The sequence below is a fragment of the Rhopalosiphum maidis genome, chromosome 4 (genome assembly GCF_003676215.2).
Source record: "Rhopalosiphum maidis isolate BTI-1 chromosome 4, ASM367621v3, whole genome shotgun sequence".
NCBI lineage: Eukaryota > Metazoa > Arthropoda > Insecta > Hemiptera > Aphididae > Rhopalosiphum > Rhopalosiphum maidis.
Window position 1 is genome coordinate 12,650,959 of NC_040880.1, and position 22,078 is coordinate 12,673,036.

General features: G+C 26.0%; 2 protein-coding genes across 9 annotated transcripts in view; both read right to left on the bottom strand.

Annotated features, from left to right (window-relative positions):
• Positions 1-550: 550 nt before the first annotated feature.
• On the bottom strand, positions 551-5,989 carry LOC113561249 (farnesol dehydrogenase-like). 3 transcript variants are annotated; one of them, XM_026967560.1, is made up of 7 exons: positions 5,627-5,989; positions 5,368-5,567; positions 4,611-4,782; positions 4,406-4,532; positions 4,188-4,317; positions 2,911-3,063; positions 564-690 (listed from the first exon to the last, which is right to left on the bottom strand). In XM_026967560.1, the coding sequence occupies exons 2-7, from the start codon at positions 5,497-5,499 to the stop codon at positions 586-588; spliced, it is 819 nt and encodes a 272-aa protein (XP_026823361.1). In that variant the 5' UTR covers positions 5,500-5,567; positions 5,627-5,989; the 3' UTR covers positions 564-585. The 3 variants fall into 3 exon arrangements, with proteins under 3 accessions (XP_026823362.1, XP_026823361.1, XP_026823363.1); XM_026967561.1 differs by having other exon boundaries at positions 551-678; positions 5,368-5,987; XM_026967562.1 differs by lacking the exon at positions 564-690 and adding an exon at positions 1,400-1,643 and having other exon boundaries at positions 5,368-5,984.
• A 1,329-nt stretch (positions 5,990-7,318) lies between these two features.
• LOC113560812 (farnesol dehydrogenase-like) overlaps positions 7,319-22,078 on the bottom strand; it is a 36,821-nt gene continuing 22,061 nt past the window's right edge. The window contains exons 1-7 of one of the 6 annotated variants that reach the window (XM_026966902.1): positions 19,998-20,119; positions 19,569-19,758; positions 15,077-15,248; positions 14,865-14,991; positions 14,518-14,647; positions 9,054-9,203; positions 7,319-7,475 (exon numbers count right to left, since the gene is read on the bottom strand). In XM_026966902.1, coding sequence (XP_026822703.1) covers positions 7,383-7,475; positions 9,054-9,203; positions 14,518-14,647; positions 14,865-14,991; positions 15,077-15,248; positions 19,569-19,700 — 804 coding nt within the window. In that variant the 5' untranslated portion in view covers positions 19,701-19,758; positions 19,998-20,119 and the 3' untranslated portion in view covers positions 7,319-7,382. Of the gene's footprint in view, positions 7,476-9,053; positions 9,204-14,517; positions 14,648-14,864; positions 14,992-15,076; positions 15,249-19,568; positions 19,759-19,825; positions 19,970-19,997; positions 20,120-22,078 lie in introns of those variants that run through there. The other 5 variants (XM_026966899.1, XM_026966900.1, XM_026966903.1 and 2 more) reach the window with 5 other exon arrangements.

A 22,078-nucleotide genomic window follows, 5' to 3' on the forward strand; every position in this document is an offset into this window, starting at 1 on the left:
ATGTACATTATCTTGTTTCCAATTATTTTCATACATCATGGATCGAATGAATGCATCAACATAACTCATAAGTAGTAAAAATCAATTTAAAAACTAAAATACAATAAAAATGTATAGCACAATATTTGTTTATAACCAATGTAGTTTAAAGTCATAAATAATAATCATGCATTATTTCATCAGGGTGCAGTCCAATTGAAACTATTTTAAAAGTAAGGGGTGCAACCACACACCCTAACCCCCCCCCCCACCAAAAAAAAATGATGCCCTTGATTATATGTTATATCGATATAGGTAGCATACATATTATATTTATCGTTTTTAAATTAATAATAAAATAAACGTTACTTTCGTTAAAATAATAATACATATATCGGTATAATTTTTAATAATCAATTAATCCAGAATCAATAAATTTCGTTTCATGAATGTGACATAAAACGATGCAATAATATTTTTTTTCTCGATAATTAATAAAATATTTCGGAACATTTTTAAATGATTATTTATAATTAATAAATAATTTAAATAATTTTATCATTAATTTTAACCAGAAACAAATTAAACAAATATTAGCATAATCAATCATGAGTTTAATAAATTTTCCACGACTTGAGAACTCGGTTGGAAATGCATCTGTATTGTAGCTCTAGTTGGTATGATAATCATTTCAGCTATCTGAAAAACAGACTTTTAGAAAATTAAACATAACTTTTTAATTTATAATATTGCATTTTTTAAATGAATTATTTTTAATTTTTTGAAAAATCAGAAGCTAAAGAATTATTTAAATTAGTTATTTCTGAAATCAAATTTAATTGTTAATATTAAATGTGTTATGTAACAATATCGGTCAAGATTTTTTTGTAATATGTATTAGATACTGTTTGATTTTTTTTAAAATTTATTTTAAAAAGATTAAATTAAAATGGTCTGTATATTAAATATAATAGAAAATGCATGATAAATGTTCTACACATAAGGTATATTATATATTTGGTCAATAATCTACGTAGGTATATAATTCACTATAATAAGTGATAGAACTGTGAAGAATGGAAATGACTTTTTCACACTTCATGAAATACAAAAATATTTAACGAAATGGTCATCGTGTAATTTTTTCTACAACGTAGTCATTCGTAATGTTCACTGAAATAAAAAATGTTACCGAACACAGTTATTATTATTACTTATAATAACTTATAAACGTTAAGCAGTGTAGGTACATAACTATTATATTATATTAACGAAATATTAAATTTAATATCATACACGATTTTAACATAGACACATTTAAGTTGTATTTATATAAAGAGAAGTTAAATAATTAAACGTAATAATATTTAATATATTATGTATAACATACAATATTAAAAAATATATACATACAAAAAGCATTATTAAATACTTAATTAAAATAGTTAAAAAAAAATAAGCTTATTTAGTATATAGTAATTGGTTTTGGTTTTTATTTATTTAAGCAGGTCAGTGGATTTTGACAATTGCTGTAACATTTCATGCTATCTTTAGTTTGATTTGACAAGCACTTTTACAAGAACAACTTAGGAGCCCCTGACTTGCTAATACAACTTGGACAGTTTCCCGTAAAGTTAATTCATTTCGTTTCAAAGCTTGTTCAGCTGAAATAAAATTTGAAGTGGCTTATTTCCAAGATAATTTAACCATTCATGATGAGTAAGTTGAGGTTTGTACTCTGTACATCTCATTGGGTATAGTCTGAAGGTCAATTTTAAACTTATAAGTATTGCCGTCAATAATTTAGAATTCCGGAATTACAACATTGTTAATTTGTAATAAATAACAAAAATGTATATAATATATATGTATAATATGCAATTGCATTCTTGTCAAAATTATTATATTTATCAATTTTTTTTTAATGTAATATATAATTACCTGTAATATTTTTTCGGTGGCTTTTTTAAGCTAGTATTCTCTTATGTCTTATGTTCTTCATGAATTTTTTTAATTTTTTTTATACAAATTACAAATATTTTGTGCAAATTCGGGTTTACACATTTTGCAGTATTTTAAAAGATTTTCCTATTCTTGAATTTCCTCTTTCATATTTCACGAGGTTTAGAAAAACTATTTCAATTTCATTAAAAGGCAAATTTTAATAAAAAGATCAATTACGCAAAGTTGATGTGATATACACAGATATAATCATTCATCTGCAGTAAAAATAAAAAGAGACTAATTATCCCATAATATTTAGAAGCTTCTTCAAAAAATAAAAATACTTCTAAAATTATGTACGTTTGATATTTAAAAAAATTAATTCTAGGAGCTTGAATCTACTTAACATTTTTCCTATTTGAGTTGAGTTGCGTTGCTTTATATTATATATTTATATATATAATATACACATTAATTAATTAGGTAATTTTATGTTATTAACTAATAAGTAAACCAGTGAATTTCGTGCTATTCACTAATGATAACTCCTATCGCACCAGACAAAATAAATGTCTGTTTCTATAAATTTAAAATTTTTAGTTTTGTTTTCTATGTTTTTCTTTTCAAATAAATTTTTAATAGTGTAATTTATTTTTAAAGTTAAAAATAAGTTAATAAGCGTTGAAATACAATTTTTAAAAATTCACTATATTTTTTTTTTATCTCCGGGTGTAATATTATGGCTGTAAATAAGAAATACATTAAATATAAACTGCATTGCCAATAAAATAACAACCGTTTATCTCAATTCTAGGTACTTTTATAAATTAGATATTTGGTTCAAATTCCTAATTCGATATATTTTCGAATGAGAAAAATTACTATATAAAATAAATGCGTTTAATATGAAGACGATTCAACTATTTATGATCAGATGTGTTATCAAAAAAATTACGGAGTAGTTAATCTACAAATATATTAACTTACAAGAACATTTGGCGGCGTTGCCAAAGAACTAATTACGGCATTCGCGACGTCTTCTGCATCAAGTATATTGTGATCCACCGTAGTTTTTAATTCTTTGTGATATTTGATGAGATTTGTTAACATATCTGTAGCTGTTGGTCCTGGGCTAACGCTCTAAATATTCAAATATTTAAAACGGTATAATTATTGTTATTGTTAATTTATTAAAACACGATAGGTGATCGGCTATGAAATGAAATGGTATTTCCAAGTTATAATATATAATTAAAAAAGTCAAAAACGGTGTAACCAAATCGATATCACTATTCCGAAATTAAGAATAAAATATCATCAAAGAAAACACTATTCCTTCATACGTGAATTAGAAAAATAATATAATATACGTGTAGGTTAACTCATGACAAATCGTAAAACAAATAAACTATAATGGGTCTATTATATCTATATAACAATAACATTACGTCAAGACTAAATATTTTATAAAAATGTGTCCAACACGGTACTGTAGCTTGTATAATACCGATCCGTATATATTATTAAATATTTAAATAGCAGTAAATTAATATTACTTAGTATAGATCGGTAAATATTGAATTTGAATCAATGATATTTTATTTTTATGGATATAAATTAAACATTTTTCAATTAAAAACAATATAGTTTTGGATTGTTTCTTTTTTCACTATTCACTACTTGTTTTGATGTTTTATCATCGACGTTTATTCACCTTATTCAACCATCACTCGTCTTTCGATAAATAAATAAATAGTTTTTCTACTAATTATTAAAATTGTGCATGATACTGCCGTAAAATGTTTTTAAAAAAGGTTTCTGATTAACAATAATAATTAAAAATAAATAAATGTACCTATATACATATAAATGTCATAAAAAATTTATATACCCCACCAATAATTTATCTGAAAAATGTTCGATAAAACTTTGTTTAATCCCTATTTAATATTATATAATCATAACGGCTGTTCCCATATTATTATCGCTGTAGACGCCAATTTACCTACGTTTTTATATAACATCCACATGTCTACGTATCACTACAAAATATTAATTGGCTTAAATATTTTATGTATATAATTTATATTTATTCAAATTTAAATTCATGACATAATACAATATATAAGTAAATAATACCTATTCCACTAATTTTATTTTATTAAAGTAACCTTAGCAATACAATACTATTATATCATAATATATAGTAAACTACGTTTTAATTATAACAATTAATAATTATAATAAATTGTGTTCTACTTTACCGAAACTTTGATTTTTGATCCAGTTAATTGTAATTCGTGTCGAAGTCCGTCACACAGTGCTGTGACTGCTTGCTTTGAAGCGTTATACATTTTGTGCGCAAAGTTCGGAGTTAAACTGTGACCGGAGATACTAAAAGTTGTGAATTATGTATAGCGTGTTTCATTTTTATATTAGTAATTAATTTTTTTGAACAACATTCAATATAATAATAGATTACTTATTTACTTGAATGATGTGACCGTCGATTTTATTTTTCGTCATCGATTTGTAAGCTTCTCTCGAACACACACTCAACGCCATAACATTGACATTAAATATCTCTTGCCAATCCTTCAGTTTTCTATCTGTACCACAAGAGCGATACTTAATATTTAAAGTCTTATGAGAATTTCTAATTGCATTTCATATGCGAGTGTACTCACTTAAAAGGCTTGATACTTTCACCACTCCCGTATTGTTAATTAAAATACTGGGACCTCCTAATGTTGAATCTACCCACGAAAAAACGTTTTTCACATATTGCTCGTTAGTGACATCGCATACCTTTGTATAAATAGTTCCGTAGTCTTTATTATTTAATGATTCGGCTAGTTCCTTAAGAACAAATCAAATATCGAAATATATATTATAAACTATATACTATTACACAATACACATTTAATAATATAATAGTGTAATTGTTTTAAAAACGTAAGCTTTTATGAAATATTAATATATTTTCCTAAAATATAATAAAAATTCAAAAAAAATAATTTTGAACATAATTTTCATTTAAAATAAAACGGATTGGAAAAATAAACGCAAAATTTAGCCGAGGTATTCGCTAATTCTAAATATTTATAAGTTATACATAACTCATAAACTGCAACTCGTTGGAATATCAATTTTTATGTAAAAAAAATTATTCTACTTTATTATATGAAACTAAAAATGTATGTTATCGATCAAAGAAAAAAAAACTTAAAAATGTTAACAATAAAGAATATTAAAAATATAATTTTTTAGAAAAGTCTTGTTTATTTCGATTAAAAATTAGTTAAAAAACATTTGTCTAAAAAAACTAATAGATTTTGAAATAATGAGAAGCTGGTGTTGCAACCTATTTGTTATGTCCAATACGATAGGATTAAACTATTTTTATTATTTAATCAATAAGTGTCTGCATCGTCGATAGTTTACCTTTAGTTTGTTTTCTCTTCTGGCGAGCGCCACGACGTGCACGCCACTCTTCGCCAGCTTTACTACAATCGCCGCACCAATACCAGCACTGGCGCCAGTAACTATCGCCACCTTGCCACTCCACCGTTCCATCAAGCTACTTATTGTTATTATTATTTTTAAATATTGTACTTACTTATATATGTATGCACTCATATGTCCTGAAATAATAATAAATGATATATAAACGAATATCAGTATAGTTCCATGAGATAGATACACTGCAGACTGTAGACCTCACTGCAGTTTTTATTTAATGGGCACTGGTTATGAAGACGATGGTCACATGCAACACTTTATTATCTACAACAATGTTATAATGGTTTACTACTAAAATAGTAATAATAATAATAATAATATAATGTTTCCTAAATAGTGTGTCAAGAAATTTTAAAGGTATGCCTTGAAAACTTGAGAACACATTGTTTTGAATAAATCTTAAATTATTTAATTTTGGCAAATAGAAATTGTCTATCGTGTGCTGCGATTTATAATAAATTAATAAGTAACTAATAATAACGTGCTACGATTAAAAAATAGTTTGGGAACCACTGAACCGCTGTACTACCTACTCATTTTCACCGCAAATAAAAGATTTACAGGTGGCGTAATGTCTGTAGTCGGGTTACTGTATAAAGAACATTTTAGGTACGGCGCCACCTAACCTAATGCGATTTCACGATTTTATCAAAACTATAAAATTAAATATGAGATGACCTTATAGAGCTCGTTTTGCGTTTTACGTTTCACCACAAATATAATATGTATTAAATGTTTTATATTTGTGATATTTACGATTTTATGATAAATTGTTTTTTATCGCAAACAGAATCAAATTAATTTGTTTTTCTGCATTTAATCGTTACTTGGCTCCACTTTCAAAATCACAAAATTAATCAATCTCTCGCATCGCAAATCGGCAATCGCATTCGGTGGGACCGTACCATTAGTCATGATCAACCGTGGTCATGATAAATATGCGATAAAATTGCGTACGTACAGTATACCTAGCTATGTACATATGTTATCTATATAACATATTATAGGTAACGTATAATATTATAATATATTACACTATTATAGTAATATTATACGTATAGTGATTGCGGTATAATATTATAATATATTACACTATTATAGTAATATTATACGTATAGTGATTGCGGTATAATTTTTAGATATTAAACAGAGCGACGAATGAATTGATTTTCTAATGATGCGTGTTTTACTGTTTTATTCAAATTAAAATATTTTTTGTGTCAGTAATCTCATCACACTTGTTTCACTGAAACAGTAAAAATACTTAAATTATTTTTGAATGCGGGTTTTTTTTTTTTCAAATTGGATTCAGTTGATAAGGTGACATTTTGATATTTTGGTTGGGGTGGGTATAATCTCCAAAACGTTTAAAAATTAACAAGGAAAAACAGAAAAACAAATAAGGAAATGGAAATGTATTTTTTTAAAACCATTGCTCTTTTAGCAGTGAATGAATACAATTATTATTGTTTTTGACAATCTCAAATTCTTAAAATATAATTATTTATTATATATTTAGAGTATTGATTATTTAGTATTTAAAACTGTTTTTAAAAAATATTTTTGAAAAATGTATACTAAATTTATACTGAATTTGACTTTTTCTATTCAAAAAATCCTAACATAATATCATAATATCCTATTAAATACTTATTATATATTAAATTGTAGTAAGATAACTTACACATATTATACACATTTTGAATAAATTAATAAATACAAATAATTGTATGATTTACAATCTCTTTCATTAAAAATAGTATTATTCCAAGTTCCAATACTTCAAATATCATTGTTTCAATAAAATAATAATAAATTAAGTATGTTGGTATATGATCAATTAATTATTGTACCTTATAATCGTTTAAATAAGTTAGATCACGAGTTGTATTCTTATTATTAACACAAATCAATTACACAAATATTTACATAATGAATTATAAGTTAAATATATTTTCTACAACTTGAGGGCTTGGTTGAAAATGAGTGTGTATTAGTGATCCAGTAGAGATGACAGTCATTTCAGCAATCTGAAAACAAATATAATTGAAAAATCAAACATAATGTTATGATAATATTTTCATTTGTGTGCTTATGTGAATAAACTATTTTTAAGAAAACGGAGGAAATTATTTAGTTATAAATTCAGGAAGTAAAATTAACTATTGATATTCGTTTCATAAAAATTAAGGTTGGACTTTTGTTATTATTATTTTTTGTTTTTAAATAAGCAGTATCTGTAAATATTTGTTTTGTTTTTTAAAACTTTTTTCTCAAGAATTATATACATACAATTTCATGTTTGTTAAATATACTTGATGTATCGAGGGTCTGATCTCGAAATAAATGAACAGTTATAAATAACGGCACTGCATATTGGTTTTAGTGTATATCAATATTCATGGGCGCATGTTGATAACAGTATAGATACTTCGCTTTGTATATTGTATACTACTAAGTGGCAATTAGCTTGCGATGGATTGGATATACTCGATGTACTTAGGTTTAAGTAAACAACTATTAGCTTCATGAACTAATTGGTTTAGGTGTATCTACGTCCGCGAAAATGGACAATTTTAAAATACATTATTGGTTACTATTGTTAAAATGTTAGTATATTACACTTATTATATCAATTTATATGGCATGTAATAATCAAAAAAAAAAAAAAAAATAGAAAATTTTGTTCAGCGCCACCTATCGGACGTGGTTCAACCCTTCCTAGTATCTCTAAAGACAATATCTTAAAGTTTCGTCAAAATCAGTAGTCTATTTGTTGAGTCTATAAACCACAACTATACACGCACAAACATGAATATTGCCTTTTATATATTATAAAGAGAGGGATATTAAAACTTTTCTAATAAATATTCTAAAATACGTATGTTTGAGAGTCTACGGTATCCCACATACGTAAATATTTGATGGAATATCCGGATTACATATACTGATATACTTACGTATATGTAAGTGTATACACTAGAATTATATATGCGTTTGTAAGTAAACTGCGAGCGAATTTCGCGGTTGTAAAATTTGTGATCGGATTACATAATAAATACGAGTAGGTATATGTTTATACATAGGATCAGAATTTTTAATCATATTTTATAAACGTTTAATTAAATTCTTGTACATTATTGAGTTATTCTATGTATCGGTATTATTTCCGTTTAAATTTAATCATTTTATAATACAATTTATGTTTAAAGTTCTACTTATAACAACTGTTTAAAGTATGGAACTTTTTAAATGTGTTCTAACATCTTTCGCAAACTCCAGTTGTAATATAGTTTAACAATTATAACTGCAGGTAATTAATAAATTATATGAACAGTGCAAAAAAAAAAAAAAATAACAATTGTCTATAGTTTTGACTACTTGGAGTATAAGTACTTTAATTGAGCTGAAATTCATAATTCGATAAATTTTTGGCGTAAAAAATATATTTTACCACAGTCATCGGGTTTGAATGTACGACGATTCAGATATAATTGTTAAGAGTGTTTTGAAAAACGCATTGGGTAACTACTAAACTATATTATCTATGCCACATATTCGATAAGTCAATAATACAAATTAGTATAGGTATAAGTAATTTTACGTACAAGAACATTTGGTGGCGTGGCCAAAGATGTGATTACGGCATTCGCGATGTCTTCTACATTGAGCATTTTGAAATCAACCGTAGATGTGTCTCTGATGATTTTGCCGACATCTGCTAACATTTCTGTAGCTACTGATCCCGGACTAATACTCTAAATATTAAATTTAATAAATATTATTATTATATGCTTACTCAATAAGAAATCGACAATTTATATGGAGTGGTGTTTCATCAGTCTGTTAAGCGAGGTAAACGCACAACCATATATAAATGATATAATACAAGGACAATGTGTCCAAATAATAGTTGTATATTTTTGTTATATGTTCAAAATTCAATGTTCTGAGACTTGTAAATTAAATTCTTGTATGTAAGCCACTATTATTACATAGGTGGCATATCGTGTAATATACTACCAAAAAGTGTATAACAATTAATAATAATTTATTAACTAATACCTACATTATAAATGTATATACATTTTAGGGCATCAATATTTTTAGCTTATAATAAGCTAATGGGTGCTTTTTATGCCTTTAGGAGTACTAAGCACTCCATGGAGCCCCGTATGTTCACCAATGGTTAAGCTTAGAATTTAATATATTGAAACGATATTATGATGTAATAATAAGATAATGTAGAGATGGTGGGTGGTGACAACTTATTAATAGACGGTTGACAATAAAATTTAGTACAGCAATAAAAAAAAGTAAAAATTTACAATGTAAATTTTAATAAGAAGTTGTAAATTAGATTAAATTGTATAACAATTTGCTTAATCATATATACTATTACATATAGAAATAGTATAATATGAAATAAATAGTAAAGAAAAAAATTAATTTGATGACCTACGCCGAAAATTTTTTTTCTCTATATTACCTACTCTATACTAATATTAGTGTTTACATATTTCGAAATTTTAAATATACATTTTTCAGGCGTTCACTGTCTTTAGTTTTATTAAAATTTTGCGGTGCAACTTCTTCCCTCCACTCGTCATGTTTTTTAATTTTTAAACCTAGTTTCTACAATGCAATTTTTCAAAATCTGATTATTAGAATTTTTAAATTTACTTAGACTATTCTTTTAAATTCTTAAATTTTGTATACTACTTCAGAGGTGTTCTGTGGAAAAATGAATTTCTATTTTTAAATTTAAATGGCCCTTTCTTCTATTTCTAAAATACATTACTTAGCAGATAGTTTTTCTGAAAATATTTACATATTAGTCAAAATTCTAACTAGTAATTTTTGAGTATTTAACTCAATTTTATTTTTTTTATATATGTTTATAAGTACTATTACCCTTAGAATAAACATTTTAAAACCTGAGAAAATCAGATTTAACTCATTTTAATTTTGAATTAAGTACATTATTATGATCAAAAAAAATTATACACTAAATAATATACAGTTCAAAAGGGGAAGGGAAGACCCTCGTTTAAAAAATGGATATTTGTATCGCGAGTCATTGTGAAATGTTAATCATGAGATTATGCGAGTATTGTATTGCATGAAACATACTATCGTTAATTATACGCGATTTCAAAGAAAATTCACGCTTCGAATAATTTGAATGCAATTGCATTGAATACTACAGTTGCGTTTAAACAACTTTTGATCCTAAACCTATATAGCTATATTACACCGATTTCTAACTATACCAATATATTCACCTCGACCTTGTGCTTAAACACAATAGTACTCTCAGTGGCGTAACGTAAGCTTGGTGGTCCTATACCTAAATAAGAGGTGAAAACTCCCTTCAACACAGAAATTAAATTATGTAATGTATGTAATGCTAATAAAATTCTGATGCTAGTAAGTAGTAATTAATAATAATAGTAATAATAATATTATTTTCCTACTTATAAAAAATGTATATTTTTTTAAATATATAATATAATGTATACTTAAAAATCATAATTTCAAGTAATTAAATTTATGTTTGGTAAAAAAAAAAAATCCCGTAGGTTTTTCTTATAGTTATAATAAAAGTATTGTAGCCATCAAATTAGTACGTACTTTGAAAATCCTGAGGTCAGAGCCACTGAGTATTCTTTTCAAATATTCTTAAAATACCTATTGTTTTTTTTTAATAAATGACACGATTGATCTATTTATCAACAATATACAGGGTGGATTCACCAAGCATGCCCATCTTCGTTTTTATTTAAAAATCAATTTTTCAAATTCTGATTCTTGGAATTTTTAAATATACTTCAAGACCATATTTTCAAATTCTTGAGATAATTTAAGCTACTTGGTACTTAAAGAGTGTTCAACGATAATACACATTTCTCAATTTCAAATGAAAATTAACCTTTTTAATGTAAATTATTTAGTGAAGACTGTTTTAAAAATATTGAAGTACCAAACTCAAAATTTGAACTAGTATTTTTCAGTTGTTAAAATATTTATATTATAAATAATAGTCCTTAAAAATAGTTTTACAAAAATATAAAATAGATATAATATCATATCAAGAATTAATTATATTTAAATAATTTTGATAGATTAATATAAATTACTAAAATTTAAATTATAGCCCTCATATTTTCCTAACTTATTATCATTGATCTATTGTCCTTAGACATAAAGGTAAATAACTAAAAAATAACTACTTGTTGAATTTTTGATTTTGATACGTCAACATCTTCAATAAAAATAATCTACTGTTTAAAAAATAAGTTGCCTTTTAAAAATAGAAGTTTGTATCTCCATATAGTACACATCATAGGTAGGTTACAAACAATTAGTACAGACAATTTCAAAAATTTGAAAATATGGTATGTACAAGACATAAAATATGGTATGTTTGAAAATTCCAAAAAACAGATTTCCAATAACTACATAATTTTAGAAGAAAAAGAGAGGGTCATGTTTGGTGAAACACTCTACATAACACAGTATATACCTAATAAAATCCAGGTAGTGTTACTGCTGCCACTAAATCATGTGAGTAACTATAATAACTAATAACTACTAACAATTAAAAACAGTTGAAAATGTCCTTCCTTATATTTTTACACTGAATAATTTCAAAGTAAAGTTAGGTCCCTGAAGTTTTATCATCATATAGTTTTACCATAATATTAAACAAAAACAAAATGCATTATATACCAGGTATATAAACACCCTACTTTACTTTATATACATATATATATATATATATATACATACAAAAAACACGAACTCTATAAGTACAAAATATTCTGGTGGAATGCTTTGATTGTTACGTTTTCATAAATAGTTATTAGTTTACCTGCCATAGAAGTTTTCGTGATACATATTATAAATTTTACAATTATAAATGTATTTCCGTCCCAATCTAAATCTATCGTTAACCTGCAAACATCAAGAAATACGAGCGACACCATAATAAGAATGCTATTCGCCTTATATAAGAACAAAATAAATACAACTCGCGATTCAAAATTCAATTATTTGATAAGATGTTGCGTTCAAAAATATATATAAACGGGACTTGGAGCGTGCTAACTCGATAACAATCGTTATAAGTACTTAATATATATTATATATTGTTTTTCTCGGAAAAGGGAAGGGATAATACACTAATACGCTCCATAGCAACTGCAAGCGCAAATATAATTATTGAAGTTACGCCATATCAAAAGTCTCGGAAGGCATCAAGTGTAATTTTTATAAAAATAATAAATGTATATATATAAGATATTTTAGTTTTATTAAACTCATCCTTTAAAAATCCATAGTACAGTGAGCAAACATTTACAAATATTAAATAAAGTATACATATTAATATGTTATTATTAATAAGTATAATGTTTAATAACAATATACGTTTAGTCCTTAGTTTTTAACTCAAAGTGAAAAACCATTTGCGAGAGTTGGGTTAAAAACTAATCTATAACATTTTAATCAACATTAGATGAACGCTCTAGAAAAAATTAATGTAACAAAGTTTATCCTATTACAGCATAAACGTATACATATATGAATCCTTGAGAGATGAGCGTAATAAAAAAATAATTTATAGGCAACTAATAAATATAGAACTACAACACACACCCAATTTAATCAAAATTTAAGAATGTTGACTATTTTATGAAGACGAAAATTCAAAGAAATAAAATAGGTTGATTTCAACGTACTATTTCAACAACTTTACAGAAAAAAACAATGACGTATCGTAGATTAGCCAGATTTTTGCCCTTTTTTTTATTTTTTTAAAAAAAATGTTATCATGATTAACTTAAAATACTTAACATCACGAAAATACATTTTAAAATACTCATAGATTTATGAATATTTAGATACTTATCATAACTTATAAAATAATAGATTTTAAAATGATGTCCAATAATATGTGGCTTATGTATACAATTTTAATTTTTTTTAATAAATAAAAAAAATATATTAAAATTTGACTAGGTAATTCAAAAGTTAATTCTGCCGTAAAGCATGTTATTACTGTCTCAAGACAATCAGTTATCAGTTATCAACCAGTAAATAATATTAACAAAATACAAATTATAAGAAACCTAACTAACAAAACAAACGTTAAATAACGAAAACAGCAATTGAAAAATCTATTACCAATATTACTGGTATAGAACAAGTTGGCTACTGTTAGGAAATAAAAAAAAAAATTAAACTTTCAATATATTTTGATTTTTAGCTATAAACTTATAATCGACTGTTGTAATATAATGATTTGTTAATCCTTCGACTGTTTGAGAGGAAATGAAAAATATAATTATGTTCCTATTATTTTATACGTAGAATGTTTTTTTCTGCTTATCGGCCAAATATATATAGTTATGTAGATAAATAGTAGCGAGAAGACCTTTTAAAATATTTATAATTGCTAAGAAATATAAAATTAAAAATTATCTCTAGTTATAAATTTATTGTACAATATCATTTTTTTATTATTATGCACCAATTTTTATGTTTTTTATAAGTAAACGAATAAATAAAAAATAAATTTATTTGGTTATATAATATTAATACTGAATAAAAATATAAATACAAACCACTATAAATTAATATTTATAAATAGTTTATAGGATGATAGGTTTGGTATAAATATATATCTATAGTAATTATTTACATGCAATGATGGTTTCGAAAAAAATTTAATCAACCTACTGTGTTAGGAATAATAAAATAAATTATTTTAATAGCAATATCAAAAAATATCATGAAATATACTTATAGTGATGTATAGGATGTTAGACTATCCCTGCTCAGCATCGTTTTTATTCGTGTAGGTACACTGATAAACCACTGGATTCAAATTTAAGAATTTAACACATCCATTTCAGTAACTCTTTTGAAAGAGTGATACCCACGTCCCAATTTTTTCATTTTTATAAATAAAAAAATAATCAGTGCAACTATTTATACAGGAGAAATAATACGATTATCTTGTAATATGTTTTTTACTAATCGCATTATAAATATTGTATTGTACTATACCGAAACTTTGATTTTGGATCCCATTAATTGTAATTCGTGTCGAAGTCCATCGCAAAGTACAGTGACTGCATGCTTTGAAGCGTTATACATTTTGAATCCAAAATACGGAGTTAAACAATGACCAGTGATACTAAAATCAAATAAATACGTAAGTTCGTATAATTATAAATAAACGACTATTGTAGTTACTATTATTATTTGTACAAGTATTATACTTGTACATAAAGTCGTTTATGGAATAAATATATGATTAAAATATACAGTACGCATTTGACTACAATAGAAGCTGCTATCATGAAATGTAATTAAAGTAAAACACTTTCTGAACAACAATAATAAATAATTACCTATTTATTTGGATGATGTGGCCATCAATTTTATTTTTCGTCATCGATTTGTAAGCTTCTCTCGAACATACACTCAATGCAAGAACATTGAGATTGATTATGTCTTGCCAATCCTCCAGTTTTCCATCTGTATCACAAAAGCGATGTTTAATATTTTAAGACTTTTTAAATTTTTTTATTGTAGGTATACCAAATGGTAAGTGTGTACTCACTTAAAAGGCTCGTTACTTTTGCTACTCCCGCATTGTTAATTAAAATACTCGGACCTCCTAGGGTCGAATCTACCCACGAAAAAACGTCTTTTACTGCTTGCTCGTTAGTGACATCACATACTTTTATATAAATAGATCCGTAGTCTTTATCATTTACCGTTTCGGCTAATTCCTTGAGAAAAACAATCAATTATTGATATATATATCCGAATATACTGTATTATAGTACTCAATACACATTTAATATAATGATATACATGTTAATACGTTATTATATATTAATTATGTAAACTATTACGATATTTGAAAATATTAAATATTAAAATATTACTGCTTATCTCTTATTTATTATTTATTTTTAATCGCTCTGTGTCAACCCCTGACTACGTCTCGAAAGACACTGCCATTTCGAAATCACATTTAATTAATTTATCTCTTAAGAGTTTTAAATCAACGGACAGCCTCCCTAGTCTTGTATTATTATTGAGTTATTTTTTTGTGCGTGCGTGCGTGTTTTATACTCATTGTGCTGACAAATGAAGCGCTGTCGTCGTACATTTTAAATTTTAAAAATAGTTTAATATTTGTATTTTATTTAGTTGCTATAATAAGTCTATATGACTATATTATTCATAAATACATATAATATTGTATAATACCTATAATACGTTTATGAAAAATATCCATTGGAAAAATAATTGAAAAATTAAGTGTGCTATATATTAAATTCGTCCCATTATAGCTGAGGCTCAAGTGTTGTATATCATACAAATCCCAACAGTGATTCATACTAATCATAGATACTGTTCAAAAAGTAATTATATTTTAGATAGTTGTTAATTTTTAGAAAAAAAATGTTAATGCTGTTTTATTATCTACTGTTGCGTCTACAGGTCATCAATCAACAATTAAAATATTGTACTGTATGAATCGTACATTGTATTATTCGTATATCCACGATATGAAGTTATTGATTTAGTTGATATTTCTATTTCTACATAACATAGTAAAAAGCAAACATTAAAAATGTAATTTAAGTTACAATCTCAAAAATTGAAGGTGCAAGACCATACAGTAATAAAATTTTGCTGCACCATTGCGCTCCAAGTGTTTTTCAGTATGACTTGGTACTTTGATACATTTCTCCAACAATAGCCAACTCGCACGATTACCGTTCATTGGACAATTGATTAATGTTTAGAATTCTACTTCTATTCTTCGTTTTAAATCAATTTAAGTATATATATATATATATATTGAAATAGATAATGAAGTACCGTCGTTTCGGTGTATTTTTGTAAAAGGACACAAAAAGTACTCGCAAAAAAAAATGTTGAGTGGATTCTTAACTATATTCTTTCTGATTAATCGAGTAATACAAACTTCTTACAGGCATAACAACTTTTTTATATTGCTTCAGTTAAATTTTAACGAATATTCCTGTGAATTTAACAATAATTTTATTTTTACGTCACGTCATCATTTTTTCTATTTATAATAGTGTAATGGCATAACGCCACGTATTTTTAGGTAGGTTCTTACGTATATAATAGACAACATTATCGCAATTTCTCGTGATACCGACACACCACGTGGTATTGCTAAAATTAAGATAAACAATAGTCATTATCAAATAACAAATATTGATTATAAAAATATAATATACCTCAGTTAAGACTTAATCACCATATTCCTAATAACTTGCAACAGATATACGTTTCATGCTTCAAGTACAATTAATAATAGTTGCTAACACATTGTTTTTGTGGTCATTATTATTTTGTACAGTAAATAAAGCGCGTTGAAAACCATTCTACTGATGAATTATCTATTGGTTATCACACATTCACACTCGTATAAGACAGTATAAGGCGAATTTTAAAGACCACCCGTTAATCAATATCTATTATTAACAATATTAAAGTCGAGTTTTTTTGTTATTATTAATTTACTAGTATAAATTATTGTACTACAAAATGAGAATAATTTTCAAAGTCTATCATTTCAATGACTAGCCATTAAATGTTTCCAATACTTAAAAATTTAAACCACAGTAAAAAATCACGATATACAAAATTCTTGTTTAATATTTCAACTTCTTAATAAGTATTATTTTATTATTTACAATAAATTCCTTCCGTTATTATTTATCTGTATCCTAATACCTAATCACTTCACTTTCGCCGGTAAAATTTGAATACCATTATCATATTACTTTATTCCCTTAGTCATCTGCTTAACTCAATTGAATACAATTTTTTTAAATCTTAATAATGAGTTTTATATTTTATTATTGTTTATGATAGGTATTCTTATTGTTTTGTGTAATTTCCATTAGAATATAAAATCATTAATAAAAATAAAAACTATTAGAAAATGTCTAAATTAAATACACCTAATAGTTATCAATATTTAATATAATATTGATGTCGGTTAAAGTGCAAGTCATCTTACTAAATTGAATCTGTCATCCCAATACCACACCACTCACTATTCAAGCAATATATAAAAAAATAAATAAAGAATACTAAAATACTAAAATGTGACTCACGTTTAGACATTGTTGACATTTCTCTGAGCTAAAAAGTTGAAACATCGAATTCATTATAATATCACAGAATCCATATTCTAAATGCATATTTACATATTGCCTACACTTAATAGAATACCTCAATACACCAAGCATTATAGGTAAATCTATTTATCGATTTGATTTAAATTAATTGGCTTCTAGAAGGTTCCTCAATGATATAGAGCTTTTATAAATAAGTTAATAATGATAAATTATCCTGTCCAAAGTTTTAACTTTAAAATCAAGTTTTAAATGTAAGAAATAAGAATCCTTTTCAAGTACAACAACGTTCAACAAATGTAATTAATTTTAGTCCGTAGGTAGTACGTATACTGTCTTTTAGATTCCTGTAATAATATAATAAACCAAATTATGATTTTAGTTTTTGAGAGGAGCAATGAATGTATTTTTAGCGTTTTTTCTCGAAGTTTAAATTCGGATAATAAAGAATAACGATTTTAGGTTAAAATTTAAAAAATAGTTTTTGTGGGGATTTTAACACTTTACAATTATTATTACTTTTTTTTATATATTTTACAGTGAAATCCAAAAGGTTTTGACTAGTTAAAATTAGAATTAACCGTAAGTTTAATAAGTCAGTGAAATCTAATTTTAAGTGAAATTCATGTATTCGCACTCATACGGTACCTAATAAAAATAATAATTTTGCTACCGCAGCCTTTTTTATTATCCACGACAGCTTCTGTGTCGTTTTGTTTCGGCATGTACTTGTCTTTGTTATAGTCATTGTTGAAGTTCACCAGTTTAATACCGGACATAAATTGTTGCGGTGTATAATACTTTGATTTCATATTGGACACTGAGAGACAAATAAATAACTGAGAACGGTATATTAAAAAGCCTATGAAATCGGCTGAATGAAAAAAGGACAATCAATGCGATGCCAAAATCCTGTGGAACAACAAATTGCTTTTTATGTAAGAAAAATAGGTTGCTGATCTATATCTATATCTATATATCGCTGGTCTTCGACCTTAGTTATTTTTAGTTTTGACTATAGTCAAAACCAGAATTGATTAAAGGGATTAGTATAAATTATAGTTTTAGCGGATTTCGGGTTTTAATTATAATATATTAATATAGAAATGGCATTTTTAAAACATTTAGATCAATTATTTTGCTATTGCCTGTTTCTACCATAATGAACCTATTCACACCATGTTCCACAGTAAATATGTATAATTGACTTAAATATTATATACTATTTTCAATAATACTTATAACTGTTACGAAAAACCTATACTTATTGTTTACAACGTTGATATTTAACGCGTTTGTAATAAGCAATACTCAGTGTATGATGTATAATTACTTTCATCATGTTTATAGTAAACAGTTTGTGCTTTTCACCTTCGGATACAAATTATGATATATTAATTATATATTAATATAAACTGCCGTCCTAAAATAAAATGTCATAAGGCGTAAGCCAAATTACTAATTCTAAAATCCAGCTAACCTAGGTGAATATAAGGCTTATTTGTGATAGGTACTTTGCTCTAAAAAAATAATTTAACCAATATTTGAACGATTAAAACATTGTTAATTGTCGAAAAACGCAAAGTTGCTTTATTTGAGAGAAATATTCACTTTGTAGGATAACTATAGGCGCTAATGTACGGCACTTCTACACGATTCGTAAATAATGTTTACAAATGTTTGTGAATCGTAAAAATAAATTTATAATATTATGATATAATAATGATACGAAAAAATAAATAAAAAGAAAATCATCGATTTTCTCTTTCTAGTTGTCAAATCGTTTTCCCGCGGTTCTGCGCACGAGCACGTTCAGCTATTATAATATCCACGACGGTCGACGATAGTATTAGATCCTAGGTAGTTATATTAGATGATGCACCCTATAAGCAACTACGTAGCCGATACTCAATAGCTTACCTTGAGTAAGTTTTCCCTCCTGGCAAGCGCCACGACGTGCACGCCGCTCTTCGCCAACTTGATCGCGATCGCCGACCCGATGCCAGCACTAGCGCCAGTAACTATCGCCACCTTGCCTCTCCACCGTTCCATCGTGTTTCTTTTAATTGAAGTTCAAATATTATGACAGTGTGCAGTCGAATGATTTTTTCTGGGAAAAAACATTTATAAATAAATAAATGACTAACAGACAATATAATTATACATTAAATATTAACCGCGGACCTCGCGGTGCATATAATAAATTATTTTACTGTTTATTTCACCGTTCGAAGAGACTCCGTTTTAATACTCCGTTGATATTGTCGTGCGTTGCGTTACACCTTACACGTTATTATGCCTATTACGTACTAATATTATCATATGTTATATTATATTATTATCATTTACCGTTCATCGCGACGACCACCGTCGACGAAAAATCTCCGCTTGGCGCGCTACCCAATCACATGACATTCTCACCAGTCGCCGGTAATACGTCAAGCGCACGTGTGTAACTACAACGACATGGTGTTTGTATAGTGTTCACTGATTAATAAATAACAATCATATAATGTTATGTAAAGTTACTATCTCACTGTGATGTGTTATTATGATTATAATGATAATATGCATTTTAGTATATTATACTAACGGAGTGTTTACTGTATAGAACTAGTACAGTGGTTGAACAATGAGAAAAACCGGGAGGGGGGATATATTATACGACCGGAGTCACTAGAACGTGAGAAACATTTTGTTTTCCAACTTTCTAGAGTTTTTTTTCTTATCTCACCATTGTTAAAACAAATAAATTTCATTATATTGTCTTGAAAATCTGATTACATGTTCTATATACAGTTAATAAATATAGGTATTATATTTTTTATGTTTAATCTAGTCATTTATGAACAATTAAAATTTTTTTAAACCGTGATAATATTTTGAAAATCCCAGTGTAACCTAACCCAACCCATGGACTGTTTAGCTTATTAATAGTAAAGTATCTAGCACGATTAATTTTTTTGAAATTTTGAATAAAATAAATTATTGGAGTACATACCTTATAATTTGCAAACACTTTAATTTAAAAGAGTATATTGTTTTAAATATACGTGTTTCAAGTGGTTGAGAATTAACTGAGCTGTTAATTGATAAGATAATATTTGCATAGTCTTATTGTTGTCCTTTATGACTACAATATAGTCTTTAGTACTCATTACCTAACTATTCCTTACTGTTTTGAAATAATCTACTTAATTACAGTGGTATAAGCGGTCACTCAACAACTATAATTTTTTAAGTTTTTGCTTTTTTGTATGATAACAATACAACATACATTTTTAATTTCATATTCTGAAGCAAAATATTACTCAGAGTAGTTCGATATTTAACATTGAATTATTGAACGAATAAATTAAATTTTTTTTAATACCTATTTAAAGTTTAGATGAGCTGAATGTAGACCAACATTTTGTCGTATACCCCAGTATCTATACACTTTTCAACTCTTTAAATCTTTAAATATTTATAAATTAACTTATAAACTATAAAGGCAAGAACTATTACTCCAAAATTAGTTATTTAATTTATGTATCAAAGTACAATGAAATGTAATTTGCTTTTCATAATAAAGAATCAAAAATATATGTTGTCATTAAAAATATTAAAAACTTGTGTATCTCGTTATTACAAATGTATAGGTATTGATAATGTACAATATACATTGTACCTATATGATGAAAAAATAAAAATAAAATACTTTAAATGGACATGGAGATGGTCAAACTTTTTAGTAACCAAGGTAAAAAATAAATATTTTAATAATAATATTTCAATTTTAACTAAAAACAAACAAAAAACTACTGAAAAATATCCCGAGTATAAACTATATCCAATTGTATACTTTATTTAAACGCGGTTTTTTTACAGTACTAAGTATAAAAATTCTGATTGAATGGCATAAAATTCAAATTTTTTTTTAATAAATTCAAAAATTGTCAAAAAAATTTTTTATGCATTTAAGAATTTTAAATTTTTAAGATAGCCATTTTGTTGAACACATTTTTTAAAACAGTTCAAAAAAAAATTATTAAAATTCAATAAAAATTGACCAAATTAAAGCATGTTATGTTTTTGAATAATTGTAATAAAAAAATCAATTGTTTCACATTTTAATAATAAAATATTTATTTCAGCATGACAATACTTTTACATACCTAATTAAAGTTTTCATTTGAATAGAAATAAAAATAGCTGTGTCTTATCGTTTGCTGAACAGCGAAACTGGTTAGGTTTACTCATCTTTAAATGCTTATAAACAAATATTGTGACTAACGCTTTTTGATTATTTTTTACTACGATAAGTACAACTTATGATAAACCATCTATTAAATTTTAAAGATTTAAAATTGATTTTCTATGGAGATATTAAGGGTCTTTTGGGACATACTGTATATAAAAAGTTATGCAGAGTAAATCACACATTTTTT